We start from the raw sequence: 13,607 nt of genomic DNA on the forward strand, positions 1-13,607 counted from the left end.
TTTACATCTGCTCCCTAACTGTCACCCTATTGATCAACTCCAGTAGAGGAAGTCGATGTTTCTGGGTCACATGGCAACTGGTACAGTCAATCCTAAACAAATAGGAATCCAAATGAACAAAAAAGGCAGTTCGATTTTGTAAGAAACAATATATTTTATTTTTCTGACACCACAGCTCTGGCAAGTGGTTTTGTACCAAATTTAATGGAGGTTACACAGAACGTTTTACGCATGGGAGGGGGAGGGAAAGGAAGGAACCACGAAATTTAAAACAAAAACAAAACAAAATTCCGGATAGCTTTTAGCATCTGTTCCACTCCCACATCAATAAAACTCACTTGGGAATTCCTAATAAAAGGAGAACAGAAAACAGGGTGGGCAGGGAAGGGTATGCTGAGGAAGAGAAAGATCAGGGGGAAAGAAGACCAGAGAGCATCCCACAGACAGACCTGGCCCTCCCAGGGCCAAGAGGACGCGCCGCACGGGGGGCAAGCTTTGCTAGATTTATTTCCCCAAAATAACGCCGTGTATTGCAGCTGCCAAGGGAACGAGAGAGGAGGGAAGCAGAGGGTCACCAGTGGGGGCCACAGGGAAGGAAACACACTTAACCCAGGAGATGGGGAAGGACCGGGGAGAGAAACCAAAAGTGTGACGGTGGCTTTGTGTACTGGGAGGGACAGACGGTGCTGAAGAGCACTTGAACTGAAAATCAAATGTCGTCCTAAGCTTCGTTATTTTTAAAAAGAAAAAAAATCTCCCCCCTCCCCCCACCCCTCGCTGAACTTAGTTCCTTTTTTTTTTTTGTGCTTTTCATTAATACTCTGCTCTGAGGTCGTAGTTTGGTTTTTCTATACACTGGAGTTGAAAGAAAATAGTCCAAAGGTCTGAAGATGGATTCTCCACCTAAAGTAAACAGCCCAGCATTCCTGTTCTCCTCTTGCCCCAAAGACTAAAGTCTCTGCTAAAATCCCTTTTACAATATAGTACAGTACACAAAAAAATAAAGCCCGAATCAAAAAACAAAAACAGCAAAGAATCCTGGGAGAAGCCAGTCCAAAGGACGTAAACATACAGAGAACGGTGCAACACATGACCGATGGCGATTCTCAAAGCACGGCTACAGATCCCCAAAAGGAGGTGCCATCATGGGATACCCAAGTCCACAAAAATAATTTTTAAAAAATAAATCTTAAAAAAAACACACCTGTTGATTAAATGAATCATTTGTTTTCAGGTAAATCCATACATTCTCGAGTTCCCCCCTCCCCCACAGCAGCCCTCGGGTCTCTGTTCTCCTATTGCATGACCAACAGTAAGTACTCCTGGGCTCCCTGGCGGCAGCTCTCAGGACCTGGAATCTCATCTTGACAAGGATCGGCACGTCCAATCTTAGCAGCTTAAAACATCATGTTTCCTGGGTTGCCAGGTCCTTGGCTAAATCCACCCATGCCCACGTCAGCAGCCATGCCCCGGGGCCTCATCTGTGGGGGGATCATGATGTTCTGTTGGGGTCCCATCATGCCCTGCATGGACATCATCATGCCCGGAGAGCCCACGGGCCCAGGGTGGGTGTAGAGCCCGGCAGGCCCCCGATCCTTGCCAGGAATCATGCCCACGGCAGCAGCTGGATTGCTCATCAGGGTGGGCTGGCCGGGCATCGTGGATTGTGCTGGTGACATCATCCGATGGTGAGGTCCCATCATGCCTTGCTGGAGAAAGGCTGGTGGTCTCATTGGGTTGTGGCCTGGCATGGATGGAGCTGTCCCCAGAGGGATGTCTGGAGTTCCCACTGGCCCTGGACCTCCCATGCCAGGTAATGCTAGTCCCATTCTGGGGGCCTGTTCGCCCATCATCCCCTGCATGTGCGAAAACCCAGGTCCAGGACCCTGGGGCTGTTTACGGCCTGGGACTTCCCCTCGAGGGAAATATTGCAGTGTCTGGCTGGGCTTCTCAGATGGAATAATGCGCGACAGGTCAAACTCGGGTATTCCGGTGGCTCCTGGTCGGATGACCTCCTGCAGATCTGGGTCTGTAAACACTGAAGGCATGCTGTTCCCCAAGACAGTGAAGGAGTCAGGACCCCCTGGACCTCCAGGCTTGCAAAGTGCTGCATCTGCTGAACTTTGGGGCAGGTTGCTGGGGCGGCCGAGGGGGCCTTCTCCTGGGAAACCCATCCCTCCTGGGAAGTTGCCCTGCCCTCCACTGGGGCCATTGTGAGGGAATGGAACCTGCTGTGGAGGAGACTGTACTGGAGGGAAGCCCTGGGGGAATCCCATCCGTCCTTGAGGTACCATCGGAGGCTCCTGGGACCCATGCCCCATGATAGGATTGTGTGACATCAAGCCAGGTCCCATTGGGACCCCATGAGGAGGTATGTTGGGTCCCATGGCATTCGGAGAGGGCATCTGATTGGAGTGAGAAAGTGGCTGGGTCATTCCCATTGGGCTGAGGGTTGGCATCGGAACCACGGGGTTTGGACCTGAAATTCGAGGATTCTGTGTATTAATGCCCATTCCTAGAAAAATAAAGATATCAAAGGAATCAACTTAACCAAAAGCAACTCAGAAAAACTATAATAAGTCAAATCAACAAAAAAAGTGTTGTGTATCTAATATGCACAGTACTTTGTTGGGAAACATAGAACACACAATCCCTGCCGTAAATAAGATGATGATGTATCTGGGGGCACACAGACCAACGAGACAATAAATATTCTGGAGTCTGAAACTGTATGGTATAGAACTGTAGAAAGCAGCAAGGGAGAAATTCTTCAGTGTGAAAAGTTTTAAGTTAATAGGCAGTGAGTATAGTGTTTATTGGAGAAATTTAATTTAGTACAGAAGAAAACAATTTGCCTGAATGAAGTATGGTCCTTTTTGGAGAAAGAAGATTAATTGGTTCTATAATTCAGTTATCAGAAATAGTAACAAGGAAATCAAAAAGGTCTTTTTTAATTAATTTTTTTTTTAAAGTTTTACTATAGGGGACATTCACTCACTACAGAGAGATGCAGAGAAAGAGAGGCAAAAGTGAGAAATCACACCTCAGGACGGATGGCCATGTCTCAATTCCTTCTCCATTCTCCTCTTGGGATTTTGGGCACACATACACCCAGTGTTTTTTTCAAGCTGCTGAGTCCAGGACTCAAACTGTGAGGTTGGCCCTGCGGGATCCAAACACCTTAACCACATCACTGGCTGGCCCTGGCTTTTTTTTTTTTAACTGCCAGAGGCCATGTGTGTCAGAGAGAGAAATGAACAGGCAGATGGAGCAGGCACCTCCAACAGGGTGTCATGGCATTATCCCTTCCCCTCCATTTCTCCATCTTGCTGGGGTACACATGCACATGTGCCTAGAATATTTTTCAAGCCACCAGGCTGAGATTCAAACCGCATGGCTAGCCATGTGGGATATGGCTCTCCAAACCTCCAGGCTACAGAGTCAGTCCAGCATTTGACATTATTTTATTGGGTCATCAGAAAAATGATATATTTTTCTAAATAAAAACGTGTCATGACTTTTTTGATGACCCAATACATTGCCTTATCAACAGGGTGTTTATTTTTTATTTAAAAAATATTTTTATTTTTTTCTGCCATAAGGCATGTGTGTTCGCTGGAGAGACTGAGAGAAACTGAGAAATCTGTCCTGAAGCGGGAATGGCCTCACTGCAATCCCCTCTCCTCCGTTTTCATCCTGGGATTTTGAGCACACATGCGCACATGCCTGGTGTTTCAAAACGCTGGGATCCATGACTTGAACTATAGTCGGCCATGAGGGGGTCCAGCAACTTAATCACCACACCACCTGCTGGCCTCTAAAGAGGGCATTTTCACCTTTAGGTTAGGGTCAGTAGGTGACATGGTGGTTGAGGTGCTGGACTTCCATATGGCTGACTGTGGTTCAAGTCCCAGGCCTAGAGCTTGCTTTCCCATTTTCTCTCTCTCTTTCTCTCTCTGGTGAATGCACATGCCCTATAGTGAAGTAAAAATATATATTAATAATAAATTAAATTAATTCTTTAAAAAATAAAAGAAAACTTCAGGTTTTGCAAACTATTTTTTAAGTGGTAACATTTAATAAAAAGGAAGCACAAGGATTCTGCTATTGTCTCTGGGACATTTAAATATTTGGTCTTGCTATGGAATTACCACTGAATGTGATAGGGATGGGGCTTGTGCTACCCAAGCAGCACGTTCCAACCTGGTTAATTAGGACTGCTGGTAATTGAATAGCATTCCCACAACCCAAACAGAACTGGAACCAGAAAGCTAGGGCTGAAAAGTCATGATCTCTTGGCCAGTCCCTTTCACCATCCCAGATCACTTCCTGTTAGGTTGATAAGAGGTAGGAGTTGGGGGTGGGAATAGGCATGAAGGGGTACAGAATGAATAGGGAAGGGAAGAATTTTATTATCTCTCTAGTCCTAAAAGGACTCTTCTAGGAAACAGGGGCTTTCCACTCTCTGAAATTCTGTGGCTGCTTGTGGTTTGAGGCTGCCCTTTCAGGAAAATACTTGACAACTAGACATTCCAATCAGCATGTTAAAAAGAAACTGCTTTCAGCATTGCTCCAGGAGGACCACGAGAAAAAAAAAAAAAGCCCAAACAAACAAAATAGAAACAAAACCCATTCAGGTACACAGCTGCATCAAAACTACAAGGAAATCTAATTTCTTACATCAAGCTAATAAAAAGCTGTTATTTTCCTCTAGTTAAGACATTTTAAATCTATTGAGCTAACCTAGCTAGTACATTTTTTTTTCAACTTGTTGAACTTCCACTTATTTTGCGATGGTATTATTTATAGCCATTAAGAAAACACTTCAAGTTTCTCTCGTCTTGCGCTGGCTCTGGAGCCTAGCTTCCTGACTTCTTACCTGGCATATTATTCATTGATGGCAAGTTAGGAGAACGCGCTGGAGGGGAGTCGTCATCTGAGCTGGCCACAGTCTTGATGGCATCATGGTACAAGGGGGTAGAACTGGGCATTGCAAACTTGGACATTCGAGACATCATAATAGAAAGTGGGTTCTGGGAAAGGGTTGGCTCTGGAGGCATGGTGTAAGGTGTACTAGAGGGAAGGCTTCCAGGGATATTCACAGAGGCGGGCTGGCTGGCTGTAGGAGGTGGGGGGCCACCTAAGAGAAGAAAACAAAAATGGGCAGGGTATTAGATTCTTTTTGAAGGCTATCGGGCCCTATGATTATGAACTAGCAAGGCCAGGAATGAGATAGATGAACAGGACAGTGTTATTAGACTCAGGACACAAATCATCAATCTTCTAGTCAGGCTCTGTGTGCGCGTAGAGGGAGACACGGCATGTTATGGAGGTGACGGATCAGCAGATGTGAAGACAAACATGCCGAGGATGCCTTAGAAATATTAGTTCAAGCTTGGGGAAGACGTGGTTTACAGACAACCGTTTCACCTGAAAGAATGTGAAACAAGTGGGTCTCTCTCTGTTGCCAATCACAATTGAGAATTCGACCCAGACATTAGTATGCCATGGAGCTAGACTAGTGATGCAACCCCAGGAACTAACCACATCACCCTGGACGCACTCTTGATGAATTTCCACAGCCAAGAGGTTTGCACTGAAAAGGTCTGAGGGGGCTGTTCCACTGCACTGCTTTACTGAACTGCTACCCAGCAGAGAGACATTTTAGCTTGGTAGGATAAATCTATCTTATGATTCTAGTCTTCTCGAGTGGAGACGGCACCAACCTAGTTGTTAAACCTCAGCGCTACTTTTACTGACCACCTCTGGTCATGCTCACAAAACCACCATCATCAGGGAGAACTTCTCCCAGGAAAATACCAACAAATTGTGGCTGATCTGTGAGAGCAGCAGTCCACCAAAGAGGTGGTTTTGGCAACTATTTCTGCGGTCAACAGGTATTGACATCAACCTTGCAAGTCCTACAGCAGCCTCCCCTCTCTCTTTAGGATTCAACTCAGAATCTCCTGACCTGAGTGCAGCCCCTTGAAGTGGGTGGGTCCAGTATTTAAAGAAGCTGCATTTATCTGCTGTGAAGACATTTTATTTCACCAACAAGTGTTCACTGTGTAAATGTAAGTTAACCTGTGAACTGACACACTTGCCATCTTCCTTCCTCCTTTCAGGCCCACCTGATGTATATATTCTTTGCCAGGGTGGGACACTTGTGCATAACCCTATGAAGGACTGATTATGCACCTTGCTACAGATATGTCCATTTTGGCCAAGGCCACCTGTTCTGGGTGTGCAGTCAGTCAAGACTCTCCTTAGAGGAACTAAGTCAGGCTCCAGCAATCCTGAGAGGACGCAAGCATACTGACCTGACTCTACACTTCCCAGCATGGCTGGGGAGGCCATGGTGAGGGGTGCTTTGTGGTTGGGAGGGATCCCAGGACTCTGGAGGGGAGGTTTTGGAGAGGAGGTCCATCCAGGTGACGGGGCGGGAAGCGATGGAGACTTGAGGTGAACAGGTGAAGCAGCAGCAGACCCCAAGACAGGGGGGGACTTAATGGAAGCAGCAGCAGCTGGGCCCGCCAGCATGCCTGCCAGCTGTGATGGAGTCTGGGGGGACTTGAGGTTCCCCGAGGGCGAGCCCAGCATTGGTGACTGGACTTGGTGCATCGTGGGAGACTTCAGAGGATTAATGCCTGGGGAATGCACCTGGCTGCCTGCCACGGATATATCCAAGGGCTTCCGCCCCAGGCCGCGCTGAACCGGAGGAGCCGTGTTGAGGCTAGTGGGGTTGCTGGAAGGGTTGAGAGGTAGTGGTGGCATATGACTGAGCCGGCTGTTAGTCCTTTGGTCGGGCCTGATGGGTTCTCTGAGATTCCGCAAGCCACTGTTGCTGCCTGGACCCTGAGACATGGGAAGGAACGGCCTGGGGCCCATGCTGTACTCTTGCTGAGGCTGCTCACCGAATGGCAGGGGCACCATCTTCTGCTGAGCAGGCAACAGGTCTGAGCCCCCTGGACGCAGTTTCATCATCTCCTCAGGGCCCGCCCCGGCCTCTCTCATCTTCTGAGGTATCATCTGAGAGTTGGAGCCCATGTTGACGTTTAGATTAACATCTCCCTTCATCCCACCAGGAACCATCCCAAACTCAAGTTCCCGACCAGGGCCTATCTGTGGTGGCATTCCTTTTGGAAAGTCACCCCTGGAAGGACTCAGGGGGCCCTCAACAGGTATTCGAGGGAAGATAGGATTATTCCCAGGCTCCATGTGGCGCTGGGAGCCCTGGATCATCCTGTTCATCTCCATGCTGGGCCTGATGCCTTCCATGCTCATCCCTGGGGGGAGGCCCAGCTGTTTCTCTGCCAGCTGCTGTTGAAACATCTCTTCAGACAATCCTTGGGGGTTTGGGAAGCGTTCCCCTCGGCCAGGACCACTGAAGACACCTTGGCCAGGAGGGAAGTTTCGACCATCTGGGATTTTTGGCACATCGTCTGGCCAACTGACTCCAGGAAGACCTGGTCTGGATGCCGGGTTGGGGACATTCGGCCCCTCCATTTCAGAGTTTATCATTCCTGCAAAGCCGGGCAGGCGCATCTGGCTCCCTGGCATGTTGGGGTGGGGAGCCATGCCCCTCGGGGGCAGAGTGTGTGGCATGTTGATACCATCGGAAAATGGCTCTGCACCCCCGGGTGCCCAGCCCTCATTGGGAGTCATCTGGTACGGAGGGGGAGGCCCTCGGAGCACTCCCCGGGGACCGTGCTGATGGACCATCATGTCCTGGAGAGAGCACTGCTGGACAGCCACTTGCTCCTGCTTCCTCCTCTTCTCCTCATAGAACTCCTGCTGCAGCTTCAGCCACGCTATCTGCTCAGGAGTCATGTGGTCCAGGTGGTCGGGTCCTATGGGCCCAGACTGGGAGTTCATGGAAGGTGGAACCATCTCCTCTGGAGAAAAGGGCACATCTCTATGTCCTGGAGGGCCAAATGGAGCTCCCACATCTGTCCGGGGCCCAGGTCCCTTACCGAGGCTTTGGGATTGAGCCATCATGGCCTGTATCGGCCCTTCTGGTTTTTTCTGAGGTCCATCTAACACCCCAGGATTCTGCTGGGGTCCCGCACTCTGTCCTGCTGTAAATTCTTTCTCATCAGGAAAAAGCATCCGCTGGATATCTCTGAGAGTTTGGAGGGAGCGCTCCCGGTGCTCCAGCTGCTCCTGAGAGAGGCCGTCGGGGTTCTCTCCTAGCGCAGGGGGCTCTCCACTGGACACCGGCGGAGGCGCGGGGACTTTGGGATCTGCTGAAGAGCTGTTGCTCCCCTGGGAGACAGGGGTCACTGCTCGATTGTTGGGTGTGGAATTTGGCCCGGTAGCATCCGGGGGCAGTGGAGTGGAGCTGGCAGGACTGCCTACAGAAGGAATCAGTTTGTTCTCTACCCCTGGACTATCCTGGTCCAGGGGACGCGGGGGTGCGGCAGGCTTGGGTGCTGGTGCCGGAATGGGTGGAGTTGGCTGCAGTCTGGTATTCTGGGACGAATTCTGGTCCTGGCTGGCTGGAGCTGAAGGCTGTTGTGGGAGAGGTTTCGGGTCGTTCCGCAGGGCAGATATCTGTGTGTTCTAAGGATAAACAAGATTTAAAAACTCACTGGTAAATTGAACAGGAAGGCAATTAAGAGTAAGATATGTAATCAAGGACGTGTCCCAGTCACACGAATCTACGTTGACACTGCTGCAGAAATGACTTGTGCACAGCCCCATATCACACAGGGAGACCTTCTTTTTCTTTCTTTTTTTTTTTTTGGAGAGGTTTTTGCTATAGGGTGTGTGTGCTTACCAGAAAGACAGAGAGAGACAGAGACAGAAAGCGAGAAATCACCCCCCCAGGGGAGATGGCCATGACACAATCCCTTCTCCTCCATTCTCCTCTCGGGATCTTGGGCATGTATGCACACATGCCTGGCGAGAGTTTAAGCCATCAGGACCAGGCCTTGAACTGTGGTTGACTACATGGGAATCCAGTGACTTAGCCATTACGCCAACTGCTGGTCCCTCTTTTTTCTTTCTAAAGAACTATTCTATTTAACTTTATTCATCTATCTATTTAAATTCGACCAGAGAGGGACAGAGCGAAAGAGAGAGAGTGAGAGAGACGGGGGGGGGGCGAGAAAGCAAGATGCCAGATCTGGGACTTGAACCATGGTCGGCCACGTGAGAGTCCAGTGACCCCAACCACCATGCCACCTGCCAGCCCCAGCCATGGAGAATTCTGATTTTTTATTTAAAACTAACTGTCAAATGGCATCCTCTTTCTTTTGTGGAAGATTAGGTTTCAATAACTTTACAAGCATGCCAGGGAAGCCACTCTGCCACAGCGAATACATCTGAGTATCTATTTCGAGGAACAGGTTTGATATCACATGTCTACTATGCGTTTCTGATTCAGGGAGAGATTAGTTTCTTGGTTATGTGGGAGGCTGTACCTCACACTTTTTTCTTTTCCCTGAAAGTATAACTGGTGCACAGACTTCTCACTGTCAATCAAAAGGTCTGATGTTTCCGACTGAAAGAGAAAGTCTGAGTCGCTTGCAGCTTTGTACTCTACCAGCCGGAGGCAGCGTTAGGTAAGGCCGCTCCATTTCAGCATCTCCCAGGCAGGGTGACTGCCAAAGCACTCCCTCCTTGAGTTTCCAGGGAACCTGACATCTCCAGTTTCTGTTTTCGGTTTGTGAGCACTGATTCCATATTTGATAAGAATTTGTACATTAACTGCAGTAAGATAACCTGCAGGCAGGAAGCATCTGCGGAGAACTCAGGCTAACTCATGGTGTCTCTCGGTCTGTTCTTTCCAACAGACAGCAGACTGCCCTTTTAAACGGGTCGGATGATTGCCTTATGATTACTTATTAAGTATCAATACTATACTAAGTCTTGGGTGAAAGCACATTCACCTATTACGGGCAACACAGACACCTAAAGCTTTGGAAGAGGGATGTAGGTGTCCTGGGACTAAACCTTAAACCCACTGAGCCTTACGGGCCCTGTCTACAAACTCCACCTCAGAGATCTTTCAGCAGCCTCCAGTGAGCCTCCTGAGTGCTTTCGGGCGTTCGTTTGTTCCTACCTGTTCACTCAATCCAGTCTGTATCTTCAACCCCTATGGCTCTTACCTACCTGCCCAACGACTCTCTGGAATGTTTACCTGTGTGCAAACCTGCATAGGAATCACTGTGGTATCTCTGCACAGGAACAGTCTGTGCTGTATGTACACAAAGACGTGTCTCTGAGTGTGTACATTCCATGAATATATGGTCAGGAAAGCCTCGATGCGAAGAAAAACACAGAAAATCCCCTCATGACTTTCCCAACAACCGAATATATACACGAATGTTTCACTTGGTGGTACCCATGCACATTCGGCTGTTAACAGAGATCTGAGTGAATAGGATCGGCTCAATCTACTGTACAGTCGAGGTATATTTCATAGCCACAGCTCTTTAACTGGAGTGTGACTTTAACTCCTAGTGCCATTTTAGATTTGGTTTTGTTGTGGATGGGTACCAGTTTCATATAGTAAGCATGACGGTGCCACCCTTTTCCTTCTAGATTTGGAATAATGGATCAGTCCATTCCTTCCTTCACTCTTTTTATTTCATTTTTGTACTAGAGAAGGTGGAGGTACTAGCTCTATTGAGAACTGTCATTAAGTCAATGAAATGTTGGTCTGAGTGGCAATGCACCCGGTGCATTTCAGGACAATGTGCATTTTAAATATATTACAGCCAGTCTCTACAGTTCAGTGAATGCGCACAGAGAACGTGAAACTTAAAACTTTTTTTCCTTTATTCATAATTAAGTGTGTGTGCATGAGGGAATGAGAGAGAGAGAGAGAGAGAGAGAGAGAAGGAAGGAGAGGGGGAGGGAGGGAGAGCAGTAACCACCCTCCGCTGGGTTTGGCCACACCATAATCCCCTTCCTCCAGTCCTCTAGCAGCCTGTTGGATCCTAGGCACTTGCTTGTGTGTCTGGGCTGTCTCTTGGGCCAACTAGGGTGGGGACCAGTCACAGTTGCCACGTGGGATCCTACTTCCCTTCAGCAGTGCCTGAGCACTGTGCCCGGAGCCAGCTCTGAAACTCCTTTTCTAATGCCAGGAGCTCACTATTTCCGCAGGGATGGAGACTGCTTTGATACACAAAACAGAGATGCCATCTATTTTGTCTTGAACAGTTACTTAGACCACTTACTGTACCTAACTTTCCCATGTTTAAGACTCATCCTAGTACTAGATTTTTATGCTGCCTGAGAGCAGGGGTGTACCTTGAACCTCCTGGCACCCCAGTCCCTCCTTCCCCTATAGCCCCTGGTGTTGTACCTTCCAATGCTAGACACAGATCTTTTGATTCAATCTGGGAAACTGCATGCAGTAAAACGACCGCAGTATGTTTTTCCACTTTTCTGTTGTTGTTTTAATTTTCATTTTGCCAGAGGACACGTGCACTTGTGGAACACACAGAGAGAGTAAGAGAGAGGGAAAACAAGAAAGCACTTCCCATGGGGCATGGTCATGCCATAATCCCTTCACCTCCATTTTCCACTCCTTTTCAGGATTCTGGCAACACACATACCTGCACCTGGAGTGTATCTCAAGCCAACGGGCGTGGGACTTGAATCATGTGGTCGGCCATGTGGAACCTTGCCACTTTAACCACCAGGCCACAGGCTGGCCCCCACCACATGTTTTTTCTATTGTAGTTTATAGTAGGTTCTTAAGATCCAGATAGAAAACAGATGAGTGTTTATTTTAGTCTTGGAAATATCAAGCAATTAAAAACATTCAATGTTCCTCTCACTGTGAAATAAGTGAAAATTACTCTGAAAGTCACCAAGACTCTACTTATGGCTACCATCATGTACCCCAGAGTACTATAGCTTTTGTTTTTCAACTAACTCAAATGTGTCAGGTATTTTTTTTTAAAGTTGCTCTGTACACAGGATCTAAATTCAGATTTTCTCTGAGATGGTTACAAAAAGGAAGATCTAAGATATCTATATTATTTCACATCTCCTTCCTTCTAGTAATTCATCCATCTACCAGCATCCTAGTAGAAAGGGCTAGTACAGTGTGATAAGCCTAAGATGCTGCAGGATCAGAACCAGGTTAAATACCCATCGAGACTATTTCCCTATCAATTAAACTCACCACCTCCCCTCCTTTGAGGTCACTGTGGAACCATGAATTCCATTCCTGAAACAACGTACCAGAGGGGCTGTGCTTCTCTCTGTCTTGCTGTTGGAGATGTTCTGGATATGGAAAGAGACGATAGTTTCAACCTGGCCCTTCAATACAGCTTCTGCAGCTCTGCAGAGAGAAGAGACAGCACACGCTAGCACGTATTTCTATTTCACCAATTGTAATTCCAAAGCCCTTTAATATCAGATTGAACTTAGAAGGGAGAGGAAGGAAAAGAATAAGGAACCACCAGAAATGTTACATGTGAAAACATCAAGAGAAACATGTTCCAATATTTATGCTTATCATCTACCATCAAACTTTTGAAATTAAATGATAGCCATTAGTGAACCCCCAAAGGGTCACTAAAAATAAAACAGGGCCAGCACCTGGCACGGTGGTCGAAGGCTCTGGACACCTACATGGTCAACCGTGGTTCGAGTCCTGGACCTGGCGGATTGCTTTCTTACTTTCTCTCTCTCGCTCTGTCCCTCTCTAGTCAGATTAAAATATAAAATAAGAAAATAAAGTTAAACAATAAAAATATAAAGAAACAAAACAAAACATGGGGATAGCCCCATGGCCTAGTGGTTAAGGGAGCCAGACCCCACATGGCCAACTGTGGTTTGAATCCTAGCTCCAGGGGCTTAAAAAAGAAGCCAGGCACATGTGCGTGAGCACCCAAAATCATAGAAGTGTGGAAAAATGGAAGGTAAGGGATTGTGGTAGGACTATGCCCCACTGGAAGGTGCTTTCTCCCGTCCTCTGTCTGTCTCTCTCTGGCAAAAGGCATGCCAGAGGTGGCAACTAAAAAACAAAAAAGAAAAAGAAAACCTCCTCAAATAAAAAATCAGTATTTTTCAAACCAATCCATTGTGGTAGGTGTTTTATAGTGATTCCCAACCCAAGAAAAGTAAACGTAAAATCTTACAGCACCTGGTAATATAAGGGTGTCAAGATTCACTTTTAAGTAAAAAAAAAAAAAAAAGTTAAGAGGAAGAAAAATCAGAAAAATATATGTAGGATATAATCACACTTTTGACAAATAGATAAATATCCACTGATTCATCTGTTTATTAAAAACATACAAACCAAGATGTTCATGTAGTTGTCTGTGAATCCCAGATATTTTCCTTTTTAGCTGTATTTTCTAATATATTTCAAAATGGACATTTATTACTTGAATCACTTAAAAAAGGATAATAGGGAGGTTGCAAAAAAGGTGTGTATTATACAAGCAATCTCTTCCCATGTTTCAAAAAGGTACCTATGTATATTTGCATAAGCAGAAAAAATTTCTGAAAGGAAAGCTAAGTTGCCTCTGGGAAGAGGAAACAGAGGTTTTTGTATTTTATTTGATCTCTTTCTGTACTGTTAACTTTAAGCGATAATAACACAAGTTGTTAAAAAAAAAAAAAAAAAAAGATCATGTTGA

The 13,607-nt window shown here is 46.9% G+C and overlaps 1 protein-coding gene across 5 annotated transcripts in view; it reads right to left on the reverse strand.

Annotated features, from left to right (window-relative positions):
• Positions 1-791: 791 nt before the first annotated feature.
• The window catches only part of BCL9 (BCL9 transcription coactivator), a 115,242-nt gene continuing 102,426 nt past the window's right edge, over positions 792-13,607 (reverse strand). For 4 of the 5 annotated variants that reach the window (XM_014591086.2, XM_006157152.3, XM_006157150.3 and 1 more), the window contains 4 exons: positions 12,202-12,301; positions 6,321-8,562; positions 4,880-5,140; positions 792-2,515 (listed from right to left, as the gene is read on the reverse strand). In XM_014591086.2, coding sequence (XP_014446572.1) covers positions 1,398-2,515; positions 4,880-5,140; positions 6,321-8,562; positions 12,202-12,301 — 3,721 coding nt within the window. In that variant the 3' untranslated portion in view covers positions 792-1,397. The remainder of the gene's footprint in view (positions 2,516-4,879; positions 5,141-6,320; positions 8,563-12,201; positions 12,302-13,607) is intronic. The other variant, XM_006157151.3, reaches the window with a different exon arrangement.

This window comes from Tupaia chinensis, unplaced genomic scaffold (assembly GCF_000334495.1).
Source record: "Tupaia chinensis unplaced genomic scaffold, TupChi_1.0 Scaffold000529_1, whole genome shotgun sequence".
Classification (NCBI taxonomy): Eukaryota; Metazoa; Chordata; class Mammalia; order Scandentia; family Tupaiidae; genus Tupaia; species Tupaia belangeri.